At 42.7% G+C, this 23228-nt stretch overlaps 1 protein-coding gene across 9 annotated transcripts in view; it reads right to left on the bottom strand.

The window, feature by feature from the left end:
* Positions 1-23228, bottom strand: part of Atp8a1 (ATPase phospholipid transporting 8A1) — a 242534-nt gene that overhangs the window by 125875 nt on the left and 93431 nt on the right. For all 9 annotated transcript variants that reach the window (XM_039092730.2, XM_063272922.1, XM_063272923.1 and 6 more), the window contains 4 exon segments: positions 8057-8129; positions 6071-6176; positions 4846-4928; positions 2490-2539 (listed from right to left, as the gene is read on the bottom strand). In XM_039092730.2, coding sequence (XP_038948658.1) covers positions 2490-2539; positions 4846-4928; positions 6071-6176; positions 8057-8129 — 312 coding nt within the window.

Genomic DNA, 23228 nt, shown 5'->3' with positions numbered 1-23228 from the left:
TGCTGGCCAAACACTTCATCATTGAAGTTTACCCTGCAGTCCATTTCTTATTTCAAGGCAAATTGTTAGTAAGTGGCCCGAGATGGCTTTAAGCTTAGTCTGTAGCCCAGGAAAGTCTTGGACTTGTGATCCTCTTGATTCTTTTCTAAAGTAGCTACAGCTATATGCCGTGCCATCGGATTTGGCTAATTCTTAATTTGTAATCAATCCTAAACAGTTATAATTATTTATGGCTCAGCCACCATCAGCCTTCCACTTTCCTCTTGATCTATATTTTGTCTTCAGAAGATCCTATTGACTTTTAATCTTTGAGTGTCACTGGTGGACCAGTGACGACTACGAAATGGGTATTTCAGCCACAGCTGTGGCTTCCTGCTTCAGGTGCTTATATCTAATTCCCTACTGGATACTTGCATTTGCATGTCTCACAGACATTGAAACACAGTGTTCCCAAATATCTCATCCTCCACATCTGCTCCTATTCCCAAGTCTGCCATCTATGTTCAGGGAATTTTACATACCCCATTATTTGTGCTGGGATCCTAGCCCTCCCCTTCCTTCTCATTGTTCCCAACCCAACCCTCCAATCTATAGAAAAGTTCCCCTGATCTCCCTCAAATAGGTGTAAAAAAACCCATCGACTTCTCTCCAGTTTCACCAGTTATCCTGATGGGAACTGCTCACATTTATGGAGACTATTTGAAAGCATGATATCATTCCCCTTCCCATTCTTAAACCCACCCTCACTACAGAAATCAAAAGCCTGAAAGTCCTACTTTTGATTTATTTCTCCCCATGGCACTTTCCATAAGCATAGAGGGTCCAAAAACATTTCACCTATAACAACAGGGTGGGGAAAGACACTTTGTCATAGAGATAGAGGTGAGCTATGCTCTGTCCTAGGAAATGAAGTGTTAGTAACTGGCCAGACCCTGGTTTTTGGTCACATGGTCACTCTCCAGATCAAGCATACAAAAGGAACTGTCTGTCTCAGGCAGTGTGCAAATTTGCTTATGAAGGAGAAAGCTCTAGAAAACAGGTGGGCATTTCTTTTCCACAAAGCATTGCTTTCTCACGGGCCTTTAATTTTTTTTTTTGGTTCTTTTTTTCGGAGCTGGGGACCGAACCCAGGGCCTTGCGCTTCCTAGGTAAGCGTTCTACCACTGAGCTAAATCCCCAGCCCCCTTTAATTTTTGAAGTGTCCTCTGAGAGGTAACACACAATCTTTAAAGATCCCATAGGAGGACCTATTATCTAAAGGACATAGGTTGGCTGGGCAACAATGTAGAATAAAAGTCTTGAGTAGAAGAACTCTGTCTTTATAGCAAGAATATAAAAGTGTTCCCCGTAAATGCCTGCATTTATACTCAGACCTTTGGTGGAGCTATTTAAGACGTCCTGAGAACTTTAGGAGATGAGACCTACTAGGGTTTTCTGGGAGGTGGGGGGAAAGGCCTGTGGGATTATGGCTCAGCCTTCTTCTGTCCCTGAGCTCTTGGCACTAGATGGAGCTCCAGGCACCTTGTGTGACTGTCTCCCTTTAAACCATGAGCCAGGACAAAGCTCTCTTTCTGTTTGTTGCTCCTGGTAGGCATCTTGCCGTGCTGAGAAGGAAACTAACACAGCCGGCATTCTTTCTCTTTAGGAAAGGAGTGGATGGGACACTCATTCTGTTTCTGCTTCTCCTGGGAGATGGTAACTCTTACATCTCAGAGGCATGTGACAGAAGGACACTACAATCACAATGGAGACTTGCCAACGCTTACTGACCTCACTCCACACAAACCTTGCTGCCTCTCAGTATATCTGTTCTTGGGGTCTCTAGTTGCTATCCTTTGAAGCTGAAATCTTCCCCCAAAGGCCTGCGCGTGTGGGAGGATTGATTCCTAAGAGGAGCTCTTAGGAGGTTAGAACATTTAAAAGGTGAGAGGTCTTTAGGTCATTGGGCATAACCTTGAGGGGGACTGTGAAACCAGAGTCCACTTTCTTGTTTTCTCTTTTGAGGTTCTCAAGTGTCTCAGAAGTAGGAATGCATTCTTTGAAGACCCTGATTTGCTTACTCCTGGATCCCTCCCTTGTGTGTTGCCTCACTGAGGTCCAGTAGCAAGGTCCATGGAGTACAACCTCTAAAGTGTGTCAAGATGAAGTCATCTATAGAAGGTGACTATCTCAGGCATTTGTTACCATATCAGAAAGCTGGCTATCAGACCAGCCACGGGGCTCCTGGCCAATTCTGTATCTGTATCTATGACTCAGGTAGTTTCTCTTCAAAAAGATGTCTTGAACTGCTAGGAGAAGTCATGTTGTACTACACTCTGAAGAAACCTGGGCATGACTTATCTATTGAAAAGACACAAACTGCATGGAAGATCTTATTTTGCTTAAACGCAAATAAAAGCAAAGCATGTATTCCAGCTATATATAGGAAAAGCCAATAATGGATGAAAATGTACTTTTCCCCTTATAAATTATAGGGCGAGTGCCTTTACCTGGTGAACTCTAGGACATTGAGCAATTCATATCTCTCTTCCTGCCCCAGCTGCAAAATAAAAGAATGGAGATATTTTAGGACCTTTGGAAATAATCACTGGTTATAAAATTCATTGTAAAACCAACACAGTTTGCCCTCAGCCTTTCTGAATTATGGAAGAGAATTCACTAAACTTTCAGGTTAGTGAAAAAAAAAAAGTGAATGGTAGGAGAGGACTCAGAAGAATTCTGAGTGTCACAGAAGCAGGATTGAGAACTACTGAGGTCCAAGTGGAGAGCGTGGGACAGAAATGCCCAACAGACAAGACATAACACACAATCTGTTTGTGTGACTTTCCCAAAGTTACCAACGAACTCATGAGCCCACGCTCAAGGAGTCAGAGAAAGAACACAAAACAACAGAAAATAAATAAAACTTTATCTTTAGGAAATAGCAGGGCTGGAGAGATGGCTCAGTGGTTAAGAGCACCCGACTACTCTTCCAGAGGTCCTGAGTTCAATTCCCAGCAACCACATGGTGGCTCACAACCATCTGTAAAGAGATCCGATGCCCTCTTCTGGTGTTTCTGAAGACAGCTACAGTGTACTTATATATAATAAATGAATATCTTTTGAAAAAAAGGAAATAGAAAAATGCATTTTTAAGACAAAATTTTGAGTTAGGAAAGAAATAGTTTAAAGGAAAAAAAGACCAAGTACAAAGATGTTTAGCTATGAATGCAACAGAAGCACTAATGGTAACGTTCAAAATGAGATACCATTGACATTAAACAAAACACAGAGATCTTCAATGCAAACCGTATAGTTTGATAAAGGTTCCGCCTGTGTAAACACCACCCTGTTGAAGACACAGGACATCTGACCCATAAATCCCTGTGTTCCATTTCCAATCAATCCTCTCCCTGCCCCAAGGTGATCGCTGTTCAAAATTCTATCTTTATGAATCACATTTGTGGAATCTCCAGATGGACTTGTAAAGGACGCTTTCCTCAGTGCCTGGCATTTCCCCTCTTCCACATAAGGGCTCTACGACTCATCCACACTGCTACAGAATTAAGAATTCATTCTTGTGTATCATTTAGATTGACACACGGATCTCTGTCTGTCCGTCCTCTCCTGCTGATGTGCACTGCTTGTTTCTGTTTTGGGGAAACCATGGCCATAGCCACGATGAACACTCCATGGTAAGTCTTCAGTGACACAAACTTCCCTTCCTCCAGAGTAACGGAGAACGGAGTAGGGATTGAGGTAGGCTTTCCTTTCTTCAGAAAACTCTTTAAAAATACATTAGCATTTGCTTCTAAGAATTTTTTTAGCCTCTGCACTGGGAGCATAATTGTGCCTCATTAAGTTTTCATATGTTCTTGATGACTAGCCATGTAGTCTGCCATGTAGCCTGCCATGTAGTCTGTCATGTAGCCTGCCATGTAGTCTGCCATGTAGCCTGCCATGTAGCCTGCCATGTAGTCTGCCATGTAGCCTGTCATGTAGTCTGCCATGTAGCCTGTCATGTAGTCTGCCATGTAGCCTGTCATGTAGCCTGCCGTGTAGCCTGTCATGTAGCCTGCCATGTAGTCTGCCATGTAGCCTGCCATGTAGCCTGCCATGTAGCCTGCCATGTAGCCTGTCATGTAGCCTGCCGTGTAGCCTGTCATGTAGCCTGTCATGTAATCTGCCATGTAGTCTACCATGTAGCCTGTCATGTAGCCTGTCATGTAATCTGCCATGTAGTCTGCCATGTAGCCTGCTGTGTAGTCTGCCATGTAGCTTGTCGTGTAGCCTGTCATGTAGCTTGTCATGTAGCCGCTGGGATATCACCTTCTGACATGTATCTGTTTAGAACTGCCCACTTAAAAGCAGATCTTGAATAATTACTTCTTTGTTGTTTGCTGTTTTGAGACAGGGTCTCATGTAGCCCAGGCTGGCTTCAAACTTGCTATGTAGCTGAAGCTGGCTCTGAACTCCAGATTCTCCTGCGACCTACCTCCCATGCACTGGGATAACAGGCCTATGCGCTATGCCCAGCCTTCTGGATACTTACATAACCAAAAATTTAATAATGTTTGGGACCAAGAAGAGATAAATGGGAGGATGATTCAAGGGAGATAAAGCTCCATTTAGTAGAAGAGAAAATCTGTAGATATGTCTAGTTTGGAAGAGTCAATATTGTCCACCAAGCCTATTGTCAGCCACAATTTTGTGAAGTGTTGAAAGAACCAGACGAAGGACGCCAGTGGTGCTCCCGAGTAGGAAACGTCAGTTTCACTGCAATCTTTTCCTTACTGTCTTTGTCTCTGAAGCCACATGAGTGTATTACACAGGTTCTAAGAAGCCCTTAAAACACAAGCGACTTACTGAATCTATGATGACAGAGTCAGGAGTTCTTCCAGTGAAGACAAAATTCAACTGCTTGGCGGCTCTGACCAGTGCTCCCTCGTCTATGGCAGGGAACAGGTGAAAAGAAATAGAAGACAAAAAATTATAATATAAGCCAAAAGACATCGGCAGTTTTCTTCTTGATTAAAAATCTGTCTCATTATGCTCTGAAATCCAATCTGACTTATACATATGATGACACCAGAGAAATTAGCATCATGTTCCTGAACATGTCACCCACCCACTGCCAGTCACCTACTATGAGTCACCCACTGTGAGTCGCCCAATGTCAGTCATTCACCCACTGTCAGTCATTCACCCACTGTCAGTCATTCACCCACTGTCAGTCACCCACTGTCAGTCACCCACTGTCAGTCACCCACTGTCAGTCATTCACCCACTGTCAGTCATTCACCCACTGTCAGTCATTCACCCACTGTCAGTCACCCACTGTCAGTCACCCACTGTCAGTCATTCACCCACTGTCAGTCACCCACTGTCAGTCACCCACTGTCAGTCACCCACTGTCAGTCACCCACTGTCAGTCATTCACCCACTGTCAGTCACCCACTGTCAGTCACCCACTGTCAGTCACCCACTGTCAGTCAGTCACCCACTGTCAGTCACCCACTGTCAGTCACCCACTGTCAGTCACCCACTGTCAGTCACCCACTGTCAGTCACCCACTGTCAGTCACCCACTGTCAGTCACTCACTCCCGAAAGGAGCAGCTTGACAAGACCCCTTTGTCAAGCATATGCTTGAGAACACCACCATCAGGAGTCAATAAGTGTCAGTAAGTCTTTTCACATATTATCCTTCCCGCCTAAAGCTGACTGTTAATCCCAGTCCCTGGGGATCTGAACCACTTACAGTGCATAGACACTTTAGTTTTTATTAGCTGCTTTCTTTATGCAAAGTCCTGCCACTGCTGAGAGGGATAATAAGACAGACAGACAGACAGATACAGTCACACACACACACACAAACACACACACACACACACACACACACACACACACACACACACACACACACACACATACTTAATGCTGAAAGCCAAGTTTCTAATGAGGATTTTTAAAATATGAAACCATAATTTGGTTATGTTTCATTTTTAAATTAAATTGAAAACTTAAGATCCATAACACCAAATTTCAGAACAATTTTCTACAGGAAAATACCCATAGTTGCTTCCTGTGTACCTGGCGACGCTGCCTGATAAATGATCTTCTCCCCGTCTCTCTCTGGTACAGCTGTGTGGCAGACGGCCATCATTGTGAGAAATTCACAGATGATAGGTGCGGTTGGCTGTGAGGAATAAACGCATAATTCATCCTCCTTTATTTAAACATCTGACACTAAGGGCAGGAATGTTACTTCATGGCCATTTATTAAGAGAACAGCTGGGAAGCCCTGGGATGTGGGATCACAGCCAGTATCTGTTATGGAGGAAACTTATTTAGAACACAACTTATTCATTTTTTGTACTTCCTCATTCATTCTGTAAACATTTATTTAACAGGATTATTTGCTTCTAGATAGAAATGGTAGAAGAAGATGAATTTGCTCTTTAGTGGACAGAAGTGATATTTAAAATGTTCATTTGCTTGTTTGCAATTTCTATTTAAATTTCAGGCATCTAACCTTTGAGTAGAGATGATGAAAATGTGTGAGTCTCTCTGGATTGCTGTCTTCCCTCTCTCCAAAAATGGCTACCTTAACCCAGTACATAAGGGTGTGTGTGTGTGTGTGTGTGTGTGTGTGTGTGTGTGTGTGTGTGTGTGCGCTCTCGTGTGCTTATATGTATCTATCACAATTATTGAGCACTATCTACTCTTGGGGCTTGAAGGAGACTGAAGAGTGAATCCTTTCTGTAAGCATCTCAGGTCTGATGAGAAAAGAACAGAGACACTGGATAGTAAACATCTTCATGTCTGGCTTCTGGAGAGAAATGTCATTTACGTTAATAAAGAAAAATAATGCGTGCCTATGTTCATAAACCTCCAATTATACAGTGAACCAAATGAAAAGATTGAATCAGGTTATGGAAAGAAAACTGCTTATGCTAAGACAGTGGACAAAGCACAGACGGTCCCAGCCACATGAAGGGCTTCGACTTGTAGGGAGACAGGGCGGACATTGGTGACAGCGTTGTTTATTTACAGCATGCTGCGTATCATATGCGAGTGTCATGTGAGGACACAGGAGTTGGTGGCTGTTCACGAGATTTGGAGATGGATATATGGAAGAAGTCTTAGGCTAGTGGAGAACTGAGCACAGAGAATTCTACTGGGATGCACAGCATGTAACTATTAAGGCCCCAGAGGAGAAAAGATAGAAGTATTTAAAACAGTGAAAGAAGACCTCTGGAGGAAGAAAGAAAAAGTTGCTCAAGGCAGAGTGCTAACGTAGGTCGGGGGTACATCGGGAGACTCTGAGGGATGGCGGAAGCCAGGGGAGTGGTGGGCCTAGCATTCAAGGGCAGCGTGCCATCAGTTAAGACACAAACAGAAGCTGGGGCAGCCCTACATGAGGGGCGGTGCTGGTCTGGGCAGGGGAAATGTAGGTAAGAGGTAACTTCAGTGGACACTCCGGCTGTGTTGTAAGTCAGTGCTGAGATGGACCAACAGTTAAGTCATATCTATAAGATACCTGAAGGAGGAGAGAGGCATCTCTAATACTATAAGCAAGGAAGACATTTGACTGATGATATAACACCCTGTGTTTTTGTGTAATTTAATTTTTCGGGCTATTTTAAAAAGTCTTCACTGGCATTTACACATTTTATATCGCTTAGCTTATGTTAGCTCATTCTGCACTGGTGGTCTGTCCTATCCTCCCTGTTGTCATTTTTACCCAACTCTCTCCTCTATATACTTTTCAATTTTCTTCCAGTTTTAATAATATCTAAATTCTGTTTAGACAGACCTCAACTCCCCCTCCTATTTTGGGGGTGGGGAGCAGAACACATACTCGATAAAAATCACAGTAGAGAATTCTTCAAATCTAGGGAAAGGTATAAACATCTGGATACGGGATGCACTTAGGACATGAGCACACATAAAATCAAATAAATCTAAAAAATATCATATAAGTAAAACCTTGAGGGGAGTAACCATGAAGGAAATCTGAGGAATATTCATTAGTGCTCATCTCCAAGGGACAGATAATACTCTGGTGTCACTTACATGGTTATTCTGAAGATTTTCCAGCAACGACGGATCATTAAAGGTTTTCTCATCTCCAAACTGTGAGCTCTGCCTAAAGGGGGAAAATAAAGCAGTGAGTTCACTTATGTTGGTCTCCTCACCTACTTCTAGTGATGAGTGATGACTCTCAAGACATTCAAATAACTGATTTCAGGACTGTCATAAAGCGTGTGTGAAAAATAGTCTAAATAGTAGCAAAGTTATTAAAATTGTGTTTTACTTTGGCCATATAGAAACTCTTCGTGTGTATCGACAAATACAAATGATCTAAATTGCAAAAATGTGAATGTTAAACTAATTAATTACATAGTTTGTCATCAATTATAAATATATGTAAAAAATCACTTTGGAGTATATCCTATTATCCTATACAGAAAGGAAAATAACCATGAACCTGTATGGGATTTGTATTGTGGCTGGGTCTTTACATTAACAGATGAATTATGGACTTTGCTTGAAACAAATAGAATCTATATTAATTTTCTAATCTATCTATTGTTAATCTCATGACCACGCCTTAAAAAATCAAACCAAAAACCAAGGAGCATTTAAGTAGGCATGTCAAAATACTTCAAAATATATTTTTTAACTGTACAGAGATTTTAGAATTTACTGAGGAAAAAAATAACCTTTCTAAGAAATAAGTAATTACAGTTTAGAAGGTTTTAATCATAATTTAATTTTGGGTTACAGAGTTTTGACAATGTTAATAGGCCAAGTTTCAAGGCTTCCCTTCACATTTTAAAACCACAAGCCTGGAAAAGAGATCATAGAAGAAAGCAGCAGAGAAAGTAACCAGTATCCTTCCCTCAACTGACGAGGTAAAATTGATGTGTGCCTGTAATACTACACAGCTTCCACTACACAGCTTCCTCTATTTAAATACCAATGTTTGGCCTGCTAATTAGCAAGATTATAGAAGATATCTGCTAGCAGGTGTAGTTAAGGATTCTCAAAATCATCATTGGTCCTATTGGTTCAGTATTAAGTATGGGAATCTAGTAACTTCTAAATGACTTATCAGTGGGTAGATAAAAAAATCAACACAATTCTCTTAAAAATATCATCATTTATAAAGAACAGTTTCACTTTTGGGACTGATGAGATGGCTCAGTGGGGAGAGGCTCTTGATTTCAAACCTGATGGCCTAAGTTTGGTTCCTGGGACTCTAGGCTAGAAGGCAAGAACTGATTCTACAGTCTGTCCTTTGACCTCCATACCTACACCATGGCACATCCCTTTCCAGAGAATAAATAGATGTAAATAAAATAAATTTGGTGAATGGATGGAGGGAACTGGGTGGAAGAAGGGTTGGGGAGGGGGAATGAGGTAGGGAATCAGAGGTGGGGAGGACTGGGGTGGGGAGAAAGGGCTGGGAGAGAGAACAAAAAATAGGTACGTGTGTGTGATCTCTGGGATGATCCAGAGACCTGGGATGCGGGAGGCTCCTGGGAGTCTATGGGCTGACTCCAGCTGCGACTCCTAGCAGCTGGGGATATGGAGACTGAAGTGGCCACCTCCTACAGCCAGGTGGAAATCCCAGGGGAAGGGGGGCACCAACCCACCCCCAAACCTTTGACCTCAAATTTGTCCTGCCTACAGGAGGTGCAGGGATAACGATGGAGCAGTGACTGAGGGAACAATGAACCAATGGCTGGCTGAACTTGAGATCCATCCCATGAGAGAGAGCCAATCCCTGACACTATCGTGATGCTCTGCTATGGTGGCAGAGAGGAACCTAGGCTTCATCCAGCAGCAGATGGAAAAAGATGCAGAGACCCACAAACATCAGGTGGAGCGCAGGGAGTGTGGTGGAAGAGTGGGGGAAGGATTGAGGGATCTGAAGGGTCTAGGACCCCACAAGAAGGCCTACAGCGTCAACTAACCTGGGCCCACTGGGGCTCACTGAGACTGAACCACCAACCAAGGAACATGCCTGGGCTGGTCCTCGGGCTCCCTGCACATTTGTGTGGTCTTCATGTCCCCTAATAATAACAACTGGAGCGGGGCTGTCTTTGACTCTGTTGCCTGCCTTTGGATCCCCTTCTGCTAGCTGGGTTGCCTTGTATGGCCTCAGTGGGAGAGCATGTGTGACTTGATGTGCCAGGTAGATTGGTAACCATGGCGGGGGTGGGGGGCTTCCCTTTCTCTGAGCAGAAGGGGAAGGGGTAGCTGGGGAGGGGCCTGTGAGGGTGAGACTGGGAACAGAGGAGGAATGGAGGATGTGATTGGAATATAAAGTGAATAAATAAACTAATGAAAAAAATGGGTACGGTTAATAGAAAGAAAACAAATGTAAAAGGTTATTACTTGTGCTTCTATGAAATATTCCCATTGTTATATTCCCTCTTGTTTCATAGCTTCATTTTTATTTGTTGGGGAGGTTGAGACATGAGGGAATATCTAGCTACTTTTTCTTTCAAAAAGTTCCAAAATAGGGGCTGGAGAGATGGCTCAGTGGTTAAGAGCACTGACTGCTCTTCCAGAGGTTCCGAGTTCAATTCCCAGCAACCACAGGGTGGCTCATAACCATCTGTAATGAGATCTGATGCCCTCTTTTGGTGTGTCTGAACAGCTACAGTGTACTTATATATAATGAATAAATAAATCTTTAAAAAAAAGTTCCAAAATAAATGCCTTTGTAAGTGTTAGAATATGTCTCATTACTCTTACCATGAATTCATTCACTTCATAAATTCGGTTGCTATTACTGATCCAACTTTCAAAAGTACTTAAATAACTTTAGATATACAACTGAAATACTTACACAGATAGATCCCATTCTGTTCCCTAAGGAAGGCTTCTACTGTGTAAAATCTTAAATAACAGCTTCCTTTTACGGAGTGGCTTCCTTACCAAGACCATGGCAAACCACGGACACCTCGTCCTCCAACACAGTAGCTTGGCTAGGATGATCCAGGCACAGAGCTGTCACCATGCTCCCTACTCTTACAAAATATCTACTAAGTACAGGAAAAAACAAGCAAAAACTATAGGAAGCTCCCAATATTTAGAAATAGGGACTATATGCTAAAAGTATAAATATTTAACACCATAACATTTACATATTGCCTGCATATAAAATGGGAACCAGCACTACTTGTCACATCGTGTTCTTTTCTTTCCTCAGAAAATTTCAAGTAGCAGTCTGCTCATGAAAAGGCAAAGACGTGGCGCCCTGCAATAAGCGGCGAGCAGGGCATGGAGCGGCTAAGATTGAGAGGGAAAAGCAGGCCTAGCTCTCTGCATCATGTGCAGCTTAAAGCCATACAGAATTGTAAGAAATTATTTCCCAATTATACAAAAATGGAGAGTCAACACAGCCATTAAGAGAAAACTCAGGACCCGCGGATCCCGGCCCGAAGCAGCTCTCTGCTCCCAGGCCCCGTGGGAAAGAGACCTCACCGCCTGGTCAGGTGGGCACTCCTGAGGCTGCAGAGCAGAAGAGACCACCAACACTGCTCACCCCTGCCCACATCCCTGGCCCAAGAGGAAACTGTATAAGGCCTCTGGGCTCCCGTGGGGGAGGGCCCAGGAGCGGCAGGACCCCTGCCTGAGACACCGCTGGAACCTGAAGGAAACAGACCGGATAAACAGTTCTCTGCACCCAAATCCCGCGGGAGGGAGAGCTAAACCTTCAGAGAGGCAGACAAGCCTGGGAAACCAGAAGAGACTGCTCTCTGCACATACATCTCGGACGCCAGAGGAAAACACCAAAGACCATCTGGAACCCTGATGCACTGAGGCTCCTGGAGGGGGCGGCGCAGATCTTCCTGGTTGCTGCCGCCACAGGGAGCACGAGGGCAGCACCCTGAGAGCGAACTTGAGCCTCGGGACCACAGGTAAGACCAACTTTTCTGCTGCAAGAAAGCTGCCTGGTGAACTCAAGACACAGGCCCACAGGAACAGCTGAAGACCTGTAGAGAGGAAAAACTACATGCCCGAAAGCAGAACACTCTGTCCCCATAACTGACTGAAAGAGAGGAAAACAGGTCTACAGCACTCCTGACACACAGGCTTATAGGACAGTCTAGCCACTGTCAGAAATAGCAGAACAAAGTAACACTAGAGATAATCTGATGGCGAGAGGCAAGCGCAGGAACCCAAGCAACAGAAACCAAGACTACATGCCATCATCGGAGCCCAATTCTCCCACCAAAACAAACATGGAATATCCAAACACACCAGAAAAGCAAGATCTAGTTTCAAAATCATATTTGATCATGATGCTGGAGGACTTCAAGAAAGATGTGAAGAACTCCCTTAGGGAAACACAGGAAAACATTAATAAACAAGTAGAAGCCTACAGAGAGGAATCGCAAAAATCCCCGAAAGAATTGCAAAAATCTCTGAAAGAATTTCAGGAAAACACAATCAAACAGTTGAAGGAATTAAAAATGGAAATAGAAGCAATCAAGAAAGAACACATGGAAACAACCCTGGATATAGAAAACCAAAAGAAGAGACATGGAGCTGTAGATACAAGCTTCACCAACAGAATACAAGAGATGGAAGAGAGAATCTCAGGAGCAGAAGATTCCATAGAAATCATTGACTCAACTGTCAAAGATAATGTAAAGCGGAAAAAGCTACTGGTCCAAAACATACAGGAAATCCAGGACTCAATGAGAAGATCAAACCTAAGGATAATAGGTATAGAAGAGAGTGAAGACTCCCAGCTCAAAGGACCAGTAAATATCTTCAACAAAATCATAGAAGAAAACTTCCCTAACCTAAAAAAAGAGATACCCATAGGCATACAAGAAGCCTACAGAACTCCAAATAGATTGGACCAGAAAAGAAACACCTCCCGTCACATAATAGTCAAAACACCAAATGCACAAAATAAAGAAAGAATATTAAAAGCAGTAAGGGAAAAATGTCAAGTAACATATAAAGGCAGACCTATCAGAATCATACCAGACTTCTCGCCAGAAACTATGAAGGCCAGAAGATCCTGGGCTGATGTCATACAGACCCTAAGAGAACACAAATGCCAGCCCAGGTTACTGTATCCTGCAAAACTCTCAATTAACATAGATGGAGAAACCAAGATATTCCATGACAAAACCAAATTTACACAATATCTTTCTACAAATCCAGCACTACAAAGGATAATAAATGGTAAAGCCCAACATAAGGAGGCAAGCTATACCCTAGAAGAAGCAAGAAACTAATCGTCTTGGCAACAAAACAAAGAGAGTGAAAGCACACAAACATAACCTCACATCCAAATATGAATATAACGGGAAGCAATAATCACTATTCCTTAATATCTCTCAACATCAATGGCCTCAACTCCCCCATAAAAAGACATAGATTAACAAACTGGATACGCAACGAGGACCCTGCATTCTGCTGCCTACAGGAAACACACCTCAGAGACAAAGACAGACATTACCTCAGAGTGAAAGGCTGGAAAACAATTTTCCAAGCAAATGGTCAGAAGAAGCAAGCTGGAGTAGCCATTCTAATATCAAATAAAATCAATTTTCAACTAAAAGTCATCCAAAAAGATAAGGAAGGACACTTCATATTCATCAAAGGAAAAATCCACCAAGATGAACTCTCAATCCTAAATATCTATGCCCCAAATACAAGGGCACCTACATATGTAAAAGAAACCTTACTAAAGCTCAAAACACACATTGCACCTCACACAATAATAGTGGGAGATTTCAACACCCCACTCTCATCAATGGACAGATCATGGAAACAGAAATTGAACAGAGATGTAGACAGACTAAGAGAAGTCATGAGCCAAATGGACTTAACGGATATTTATAGAACATTCTATCCTAAAGCAAAAGGATATACCTTCTTCTCAGCTCCTCATGGTACTTTCTCCAAAATTGACCATATAATTGGTCAAAAAACGGGCCTCAACAGGTACAGAAAGATAGAAATAATCCCATGCGTGCTATCGGACCACCACGGCCTAAAACTGGTCTTCAATAACAATCAAGGAAGAATGCCCACATATACTTGGAAATTGAACAATGCTCTACTCAATGATAACCTGGTCAAGGAAGAAATAAAGAAAGAAATTAAAAACTTTTTAGAATTTAATGAAAATGAAGGTACAACATACCCAAACTTATGGGACACAATGAAAGCTGTGCTAAGAGGAAAACTCATAGCGCTGAGTGCCTGCAGAAAGAAACAGGAAAGAGCATATGTCAGCAGCTTGACAGCACACCTAAAAGCTCTAGAACAAAAAGAAGCAAATACACCCAGGAGGAGTAGAAGGCAGGAAATAATCAAACTCAGAGCTGAAATCAACCAAGTAGAAACAAAAAGGACCATAGAAAGAATCAACAGAACCAAAAGTTGGTTCTTTGAGAAAATCAACAAGATAGATAAACCCTTAGCCAGACTAACGAGAGGACACAGAGAGTGCGCCCAAATTAACAAAATCAGAAATGAAAAGGGAGACATAACAACAGATTCAGAGGAAATTCAAAAAATCATCAGATCTTACTGTAAAAACCTATATTCAACAAAACTTGAAAATCTTCAGGAAATGGACAATTTCCTAGACAGATACCAGGTACCAAAGTTAAATCAGGAACAGATAAACCAGTTAAACAACCCCATAACTCCTAAGGAAATAGAAGCAGTCATTAAAGGTCTCCCAACCAAAAAGAGCCCAGGTCCAGACGGGTTTAGTGCAGAATTCTATCAAACCTTCATAGAAGACCTCATACCAATATTATCCAAACTATTCCACAAAATTGAAACAGATGGATCACTACCGAATACCTTCTACAAAGCCACAATTACTCTTATACCTAAACCACACAAAGACACAACAAAGAAAGAGAACTTCAGACCAATTTCCCTTATGAATATCGACGCAAAAATACTCAACAAAATTCTGGCAAACCGAATCCAAGAGCACATCAAAACAATCATCCACCATGACCAAGCAGGCTTCATCCCAGGCATGCAGGGATGGTTTAATATACGGAAAACCATCAACGTGATCCATTATATAAACAAACTGAAAGAACAAAACCACATGATCATTTCATTAGACGCTGAGAAAGCATTTGACAAAATTCAACACCCCTTCATGATAAAAGTCCTGGAAAGAATAGGAATTCAAGGCCCATACCTGAACATAGTAAAAGCCATATACAGCAAACCAGTTGCTAACATTAAACTAAATGGAGAGAAACTTGAAGCAATCCCACTAAAATCAGGGACTAGACAAGGCTGCCCACTCTCTCCCTACTTATTCAATATAGTTCTTGAAGTTCTAGCCAGAGCAATCAGACAACAAAAGGAGGTCAAGGGGATACAGATCGGAAAAGAAGAAGTCAAAATATCACTATTTGCAGATGATATGATAGTATATTTAAGTGATCCCAAAAGTTCCACCAGAGAACTACTAAAGCTGATAAACAACTTCAGCAAAGTGGCTGGGTATAAAATTAACTCAAATAAATCAGTTGCCTTCCTCTATACAAAAGAGAAACAAGCCGAGAAAGAAATTAGGGAAACGACACCCTTCATAATAGACCCAAATAATATAAAGTACCTCAGTGTGACTTTAACAAAGCAAGTAAAAGATCTGTACAATAAGAACTTCAAGACAATGAAGAAGGAAATTGAAGAAGACCTCAGAAGATGGAAAGATCTCCCATGCTCATGGATTGGCAGGATTAATATAGTAAAAATGGCCATTTTACCAAAAGCAATCTACAGATTCAATGCAATCCCCATCAAAATACCAATCCAATTCTTCAAAGAGTTAGACAGAACAATTTGCAAATTCATCTGGAATAACAAAAAACCCAGGATAGCTAAAACTATCCTCAACAATAAAAGGACTTCAGGGGGAATCACTATCCCTGAACTCAAGCAGTATTACAGAGCAATAGTGATAAAAACTGCATGGTATTGGTACAGAGACAGACAGATAGACCAATGGAATAGAATTGAAGACCCAGAAATGAACCCACACACCTATGGTCACTTGATTTTTGACAAAGGAGCCAAAACCATCAAATGGAAAAGAGGATAGCATTTTCAGCAAATGGTGCTGGTTCAACTGGAGGTCAACATGTAGAAGAATGCAGATCGATCCATGCTTATCACCCTGTACAAAGCTTAAGTCCAAGTGGATCAAGGACCTCCACATCAAACCAGACACACTCAAACTAATAGAAGAAAAACTAGGGAAGCATCTGGAACACATGGGCACTGGAAAAAATTTCCTAAACAAAACACCAATGGCTTATGCTCTAAGATCAAGAATCGACAAATGGGATCTCATAAAACTGCAAAGCTTCTGTAAGGCAAAGGACACTGTGGTTAGGACAAAACAGCAACCAACAGATTGGGAAAAGATCTTTACCAATCCTACAACAGATAGAGGCCTTATACCCAAAATATACAAAGAACTCAAGAAGTTAGACCGCAGGGAAACAAATAACCCTATTAAAAATGGGGTTCAGAGCTAAACAAAGAATTCACAGCTGAGGAATGCCGAATGGCTGAGAAACACCTAAAGAAATGTTCAACATCTTTAGTCATAAGGGAAATGCAAATCAAAACAACCCTGAGATTTCACCTCACACCAGTGAGAATGGCTAAGATCAAAAACTCAGGGGACAACAGATGCTGGCGAGGATGTGGAGAAAGAGGAACACTCCTCCATTGTTGGTGGGATTGCAAACTGGTACAACCATTCTGGAAATCAGTCTGGAGGATCCTCAGAAAATTGGACATTGAACTGCCTGAGGATCCAGGTATACCTCTCTTTGGCATATACCCAAAAGATACCCCAACATATAAAAAAGACACGTGCTCCACTATGTTCATAGCAGCCTTATTTATAATAGCCAGAAGCTGGAAAGAACCCAGATGCCCTTCAACAGAGGAATGGATACAGAAAATGTGGTACATCTACACAATGGAATATTACTCAGCTATCAAAAACAACGACTTTATGAAATTCGTAGGCAAATGGTTGGAACTGGAAAACATCATCCTGAGTGAGCTAACCCAATCACAGAAAGACATACATGGTATGCACTCATTGATAAGTGGCTATTAGCCCAAATGCTTGAATTACCCTAGATGCCTAGAACAAATGAAACTCAAGATGGATGATCAAAATGTGAATGCTTCACTCCTTCTTTAAAAGGGGAACAAGAATACCCTTGACAGGGAAGAGAGAGGCAAAGATTAAAACAGAGACTGAAGGAACACCCATTCAGAGCCTGCCCCACATGTGGCCCATACATATACAGCCACCCAATTAGACAAGATGGATGAAGCAAAGAAGTGCAGACCGACAGGAGCCGGATGTAGATCGCTCCTGAGAGACACAGCCAGAATACAGCAAATACAGAGGCGAATGCCAGCAGTAAACCACTGAACTGAGAATAGGAGCCCCGTTGAAGGAATCAGAGAAAGAACTGAAAGAGCTTGAAGGGGCTCGAGACCCCATATGTACAACAATGCCAAGCAACCAGAGCTTCCAGGGACTAAGCCACTACCCAAAGACTATATAGGGACTGACCCTGGACTCTGACCTCATAGGTAGCAATGAATATCCTAGTAAGAGCACCAGTGGAAGGGGAAGCCCTGGGTCCTGCTAAGACTGAACCCCCAGTGAACTAGACTGGTGGGGGGAGGGCGGCAATGGGGGGAGGGTTGGGAGGGGAACACCCATAAGGAAGGGGAGGGGGGAGGGGGATGTTTGCTCGGATACCAGGAAAGGGAATAACACTCGAAATGTATATAAGAAATACTCAAGTTAATAAAAAAAAAAAAGAGAAAACTCAGAAAATGCCCAGCCCAATCAATAATACCTATCTTTCAATCAGAACTTAGATATCCATCCATCCATACATCATCCATCCATCTACCCAAACATCCTTCCATCCATCCATACATCATCCATCCATCTACCCACCCATCCATCCACCCAAACATCCATCCACCCAAACATCCATCTATCCACCCATCATCCATCCGTCCATCCATCAATCCACCTATCCACCCACCCAAACATCCATCCATCCATCCATCCATCCATCCATCCATCCATCCATCCATCCATCTATCCATTCATATCCACTAGGCTAGTATATAACCAATGAGCTACAACCTCACTTGACTACAGGTTTTTTTTTTTTTTTAATTCCAAACTTCAACTCCAACTAGGACAATTAGAAAATAAAAAAGACAACAGAATAAGGCCAACCCATCGCTTCCACCTCAATCTCCTGCAAACAGTTTGCTAAGAAGCACTCATGGGAAAGGCCTAGGTGTCCTGTCTAAGTCCCAAAACAGAACACACAGACACTAACAGAGCTGACTGTGTAACAACAATTATTTCTGCAGAGCAAACTCCACTGAAGGGAAATCAAAGGTCACAGGGCAAGTTGAGGGGAAATCGAATTTATATGACGGAACTAATTCCTACCAAACAAGAAGATCCATGGACACAAAAGGACAAGGTCAGCATGACAACAGAGCGCCAGGCAAGAAGCCCAAACTCACAACGCACAGAGAAGGAAACGGCAGCCATCTCTGACCAGATATTCACTCTAGCTTCATCACAAGACAAAGGAAAGACGGACATCAATTTGACAAAAAACTTGTCAGCTCTGTGCTGTTCGAGTTGTGGAAGAAGAGTGAAGTGTGTGTCCTGGTGAAGTGGAAATTGATTCATCCAGTTTTTAAAAAGCAACCAGAGATAGGGTGTGGTGGAATCTGTGCTCTGGGGAGGTTGAGGCAGGAGGATTGTTAAGTTTAGACCAACCTAAGAAAAGTAATGGGTAAGAAACTAAAATCCTTTGATTCAGTAACATTTGTTCTAGAAAATAATGATTTACTTGGTACAAAATGTTGCCATGTATAAAACATTTTTTCCACAGTACATCCCAATGTCCAAATATTGTCACAGGGAAAAATCGGGTCTTTCCTCTGGGTTTTTAGCCTCATCAATAAAAGAATTGAGGAAACCTTGAGGCTCACAAGAAACCTCGAGGAAACTTTTACTAGCATCTAAAAGGCTGGGCAGCAAACTGTAGATCTCTCTAGCTTCCTGGAAGGATAATATGGAAAGGGTGGGAGGGAGCAAGCCACATGTTCTGCAGCGGCAATGAAGAAGCAGGCTGGGGGCAGCAAGCTGCAGCTTAGGAAAGAGTAAGAGGCCAGGGGAGGCAGAGGCAGCCCGATCTCTGAGTTGGAGGCTAGCCTGGTCTCCATGTGAGTTCCAGAACAGCCAAAAAACAAGAAAACAAACAAAATGATGACAACACACACACACACACACACACACACACACACACACACACACACACACAGAGAGAGAGAGAGAGAGAGAGAGAGAGAGAGAGAGAGAGAGAGAGAGAGAGAAGGAATGAGAAGGATGAAAAAGACCAGAGAACCCAAGAAAGCGTGCCCTGCACATGCTTTGGCAAGTCTATACACAAATAGGGAGAGGAGAAGAAGAAATAGGAAAGTTATGCTTTTATGAGTCAGGCCTCAGCCAGGACGGCAGGCTTCACAGTTACAAACTCAACACAGTCTAGTGCACTAGTTATTCATGGGGTTGTGACCCCTTTAGAGGGCCGACAGCCCTTTCATGGGAGGTACGGGGGGGTACATATCGGATATCCTGAACATCAGATATTTACACTGTGACTATGACAGTGGGAAAATGACAGTTATGAATTATCAACAAAGATAATTTTATTGTTGGGGGGGGGCACTGCAACGTGAGGAGCCGTATAAAGGGTTGCAGCGTTGCAAACATTGAGAGCACTGGTCTAGTCATCCTTCCCCAGGAAAAGTTGTACAGCAGGTTCCTCTGTAAGGCAGACTGTCTTCCAGATTCCTGCCTCTCTAGGAACAGGCCTGTGGCTAGCTGGTCACTCCTGGACCTCGCTCAACCTCCAGTTCCTGCTATTCCTTGTTGACTATAGTCCAGTCATTCTCCCATGACCACATATGTTCTTGATTCTCCCATGACCACATATGTTCCTGTCTCAGGTCCCTGGAGAGATGAGTTTTCTTCTTATATTCTAGAATTAGGTTTTGCTTAGTGCATAGCTTTGGGGATGGGGTAAAGTCTGAATCCAAGATTGATGTAGCCCTTGGGTGGTTGGTTCTCACAAGCAGGGAACCGCCCTGCAGGGGATGCTATAATGTGACCTCGGGCCTCGAGCTCCACAGTTTCTCCTCCTAAGCAGTAAGGAGTGGGCCTCGATGGGAAGCTCATGCCCCCTGCCCTTGGGCAGCCTCTACACATGCATTCTCATTCACTCTCTGGCTCTGTGCACTTCTTTCTTTCCATCCCTCAATTTCCTACTGGCATTTTTCACAAAGTGGCTCGCTTAGAGTCCGGAGTGTGATTTGGATCCTGCACCACTAGGTGGCAGGCCCTCCCTTCACGCCTCTGCTCTAGCCCAGCTTTCTCGGGTTCATAAACCTTTCCAAATGGAACAGACTTTGAAAGGAGACGTCTGGCATCTTTCCCTTTAAGTTGTCCCAAGGAAAGAAACCCATGGGGACCACAGGGCAAGAGCTCTCCAGTCACAGTGGGATTTACTGCTGGTACAGGTGATGCTGTCAGGCAAAACTGGACAGAAACACGGAAACACTGCTAATCGTTATCCCTAACCTGAGATCTGGATGGACTCTTGGCTTTTAAAGAGCAGTGATCTGACTGCTGGGGACAGAAAATCCTTCAGCTGAGGACATATTCTAAAGCTACAATAATAATTACCTGGTGGCAATTATCACAGAGACACAGAGTCCCAGCTCTGGGAGAACTCATCTTTCTATATCAAATGACTCAGCTTTAAAATGAGAAAACCTCAGTCCCAGGAGAAAGGTGTGTGCTTCTCTCGTTCATACTTCTATGACTCGTGTGGATTAAAACAACATGTTTATCTGTCTTGGAGTCTCTTCTGGTTTGGAGGCCGGGTGAACCTGAGCCTCTGACACATGCACCCCTGAGATGTTGTACAACAGTCTGGATAGCACTCACACAATGCGTCAGCCTGCAAACTCACAGCCTGCAAACTCACAGCCTGCCCTACGGCTAGCATGGAGAGGTTGGTTTCTTGATCCAGGCCACATCTCCCAGACAACCTGAGGTGGAGTGCCTTTGGCAGCAGGAGACAGTTTTCTGAGGCAATGGGCAGGGTAGTATAAAGCCTGTTTGGTCAGTATTCTCCTTGACTCAGGGGCTGACCCTTTCCCTAACCCAGGGGACCTGCTTCGGCAGCAGGGCTTTCTGGCCCCAGTAGTCAGAGTACTGTTTTTTTTTTGTTTTGTTTTGTTTTGTTTTGTTTTGTTTTGTTTTGTTTTTTTTAAAAGAATCTGCACCTCCAGGTTTATAAAGGTCCTGTTCATTTGGAGTCCAAATTGCTTGCTGGTAGGTTTAATTTTTAGTCATGAGTTTGTTACTCAGAGTAGTTAAAGTCCAAGAATTTGAATGGGTGACTAAACGCTCTGTTTTGGCTAGATAATGGTTGGTTTGGATCAAAGTAATGAGACTCAGTTTCCTGGGTGACTTCAAGTATTTCTGAAGGCAATTACAAAAGAGGAGTTCTAAAATACTGTGTGAAAGTCTGCACTCCTGAATAAGAGCCCGCCGAGGGGAGGCTTTGAAGACTGACGCTAACACAGATGGGTTACGTCTCATTATTATAAGGGCACGTCTGGAAGAATGCTTCAGCCAGCCTACCTTCTACAGCAGAACAAACAAATGCCACTCGCTCCACACAGAATTATAAGGTAGGTGAAATGAGAAAATAACCAAGCAGAAAAGAGAAACTAGTTCAACCTGCAGATACTATAACTGTACAACAAACAAACAAACAACAAACAAACAAACAAAAAACATTAAATGACTGCAGGGCGGGCTCTAAGGCATCCCTTGGGAGAATCAGCTCACTGTCATTTACTTGAAAAACAATGAGAATATAACACATGACCATATCAGGTAGTTAAAAAGAATTATTCACTTAGATTTGCTTCAGAATAATTGGGGTAGAAAGGCACAGGAGAAGTTGGCCCAGAGCACAACCTGTTAACATAACCGGTGGGACATTTGCTGTGTTATTATTTCAACATTCCAACATTCCAAAATATGTTTTGTTTTTAAGAGAAAAGTGGTTACGAATATATGTGCTTTTTTTTTAGAGTAATCACATGAACCTTATAATTACATGGGTGTTTTCTCTCTAGTCCTTTCAATACCGATACTATCAACTTAGATAATGTTTTTAATAGACAGGACTTAGTCTCCAAGGCTCCGCGTTAGTTGATGGTTTTTGGCAACAAGAGGAAAACGATGCCAATTTCGGAGTTAGAAGCTATGCACTGGGAAGTCATAATCTATGCAAATCCTTTATATTAATACATTTTAGAGAATCTCAGCTATTGCATGCTCTTTAATGGCAAGGGTATATTTGAAAGGATCTTCAGAATGGACCAAATATAAATATATCATCCACACATGTGGGTTTTCTTGATATTTTTGTAGTGTGTGTCATTTCAAGCAGGACAATTAGACAGACTGCTATAAGCTTGCTACATGGTGTTCGGTCAACTTCACATTGCCAGACAAAGCTACCAAGTAGCCACTGAGGAGATGACTTCCACAGTTTCAGTTATAGAGTCTTCCATACTCTTTCCTCCTGGAGCAGCAACATAGAGACACTGTCAGACACACAGAGCACAGGGCTCCACCAAGGCCACGGTTGATCTTGGTTTCCTCAGCAACATAAAACCAGTTAGATGAGTCCAGGCAAAGGCCAGGCCTTTGATAGTATGGAGTCACGTTATGAGCTTCCAAGCTACGGTACCTCAACTCAGACAAATGGTAGATGTTTTATTTGCCCCTCCTTAACAATCTTAGCAATTTAACTGAAATAAAACCAGTTAGGAAAATATTATATAGGTGAATCGAGAAGTGCTTGAAACGCAAAGCTATCCATGCTCCAAAAGAAGCACAAGTCCTCAAGTCTACAGACGTGCGATGGCGCTCACACACCTTTCATAATCAGCCTGAGCCAGGGCTCTCTCTGGCTCTCTCCCATGTCTGCTGGCTATGTTCTTGGGGAGACAGGCTACTCTCTATAAAAATCTACGAACTTGAAAATGACCATGTCAGATA

The sequence above is a fragment of the Rattus norvegicus genome, chromosome 14 (genome assembly GCF_036323735.1).
Source record: "Rattus norvegicus strain BN/NHsdMcwi chromosome 14, GRCr8, whole genome shotgun sequence".
NCBI lineage: Eukaryota > Metazoa > Chordata > Mammalia > Rodentia > Muridae > Rattus > Rattus norvegicus.
Note: the sequence above shows the minus strand (reverse complement) of the source record. Positions and strands in the feature narration are given on the sequence as shown.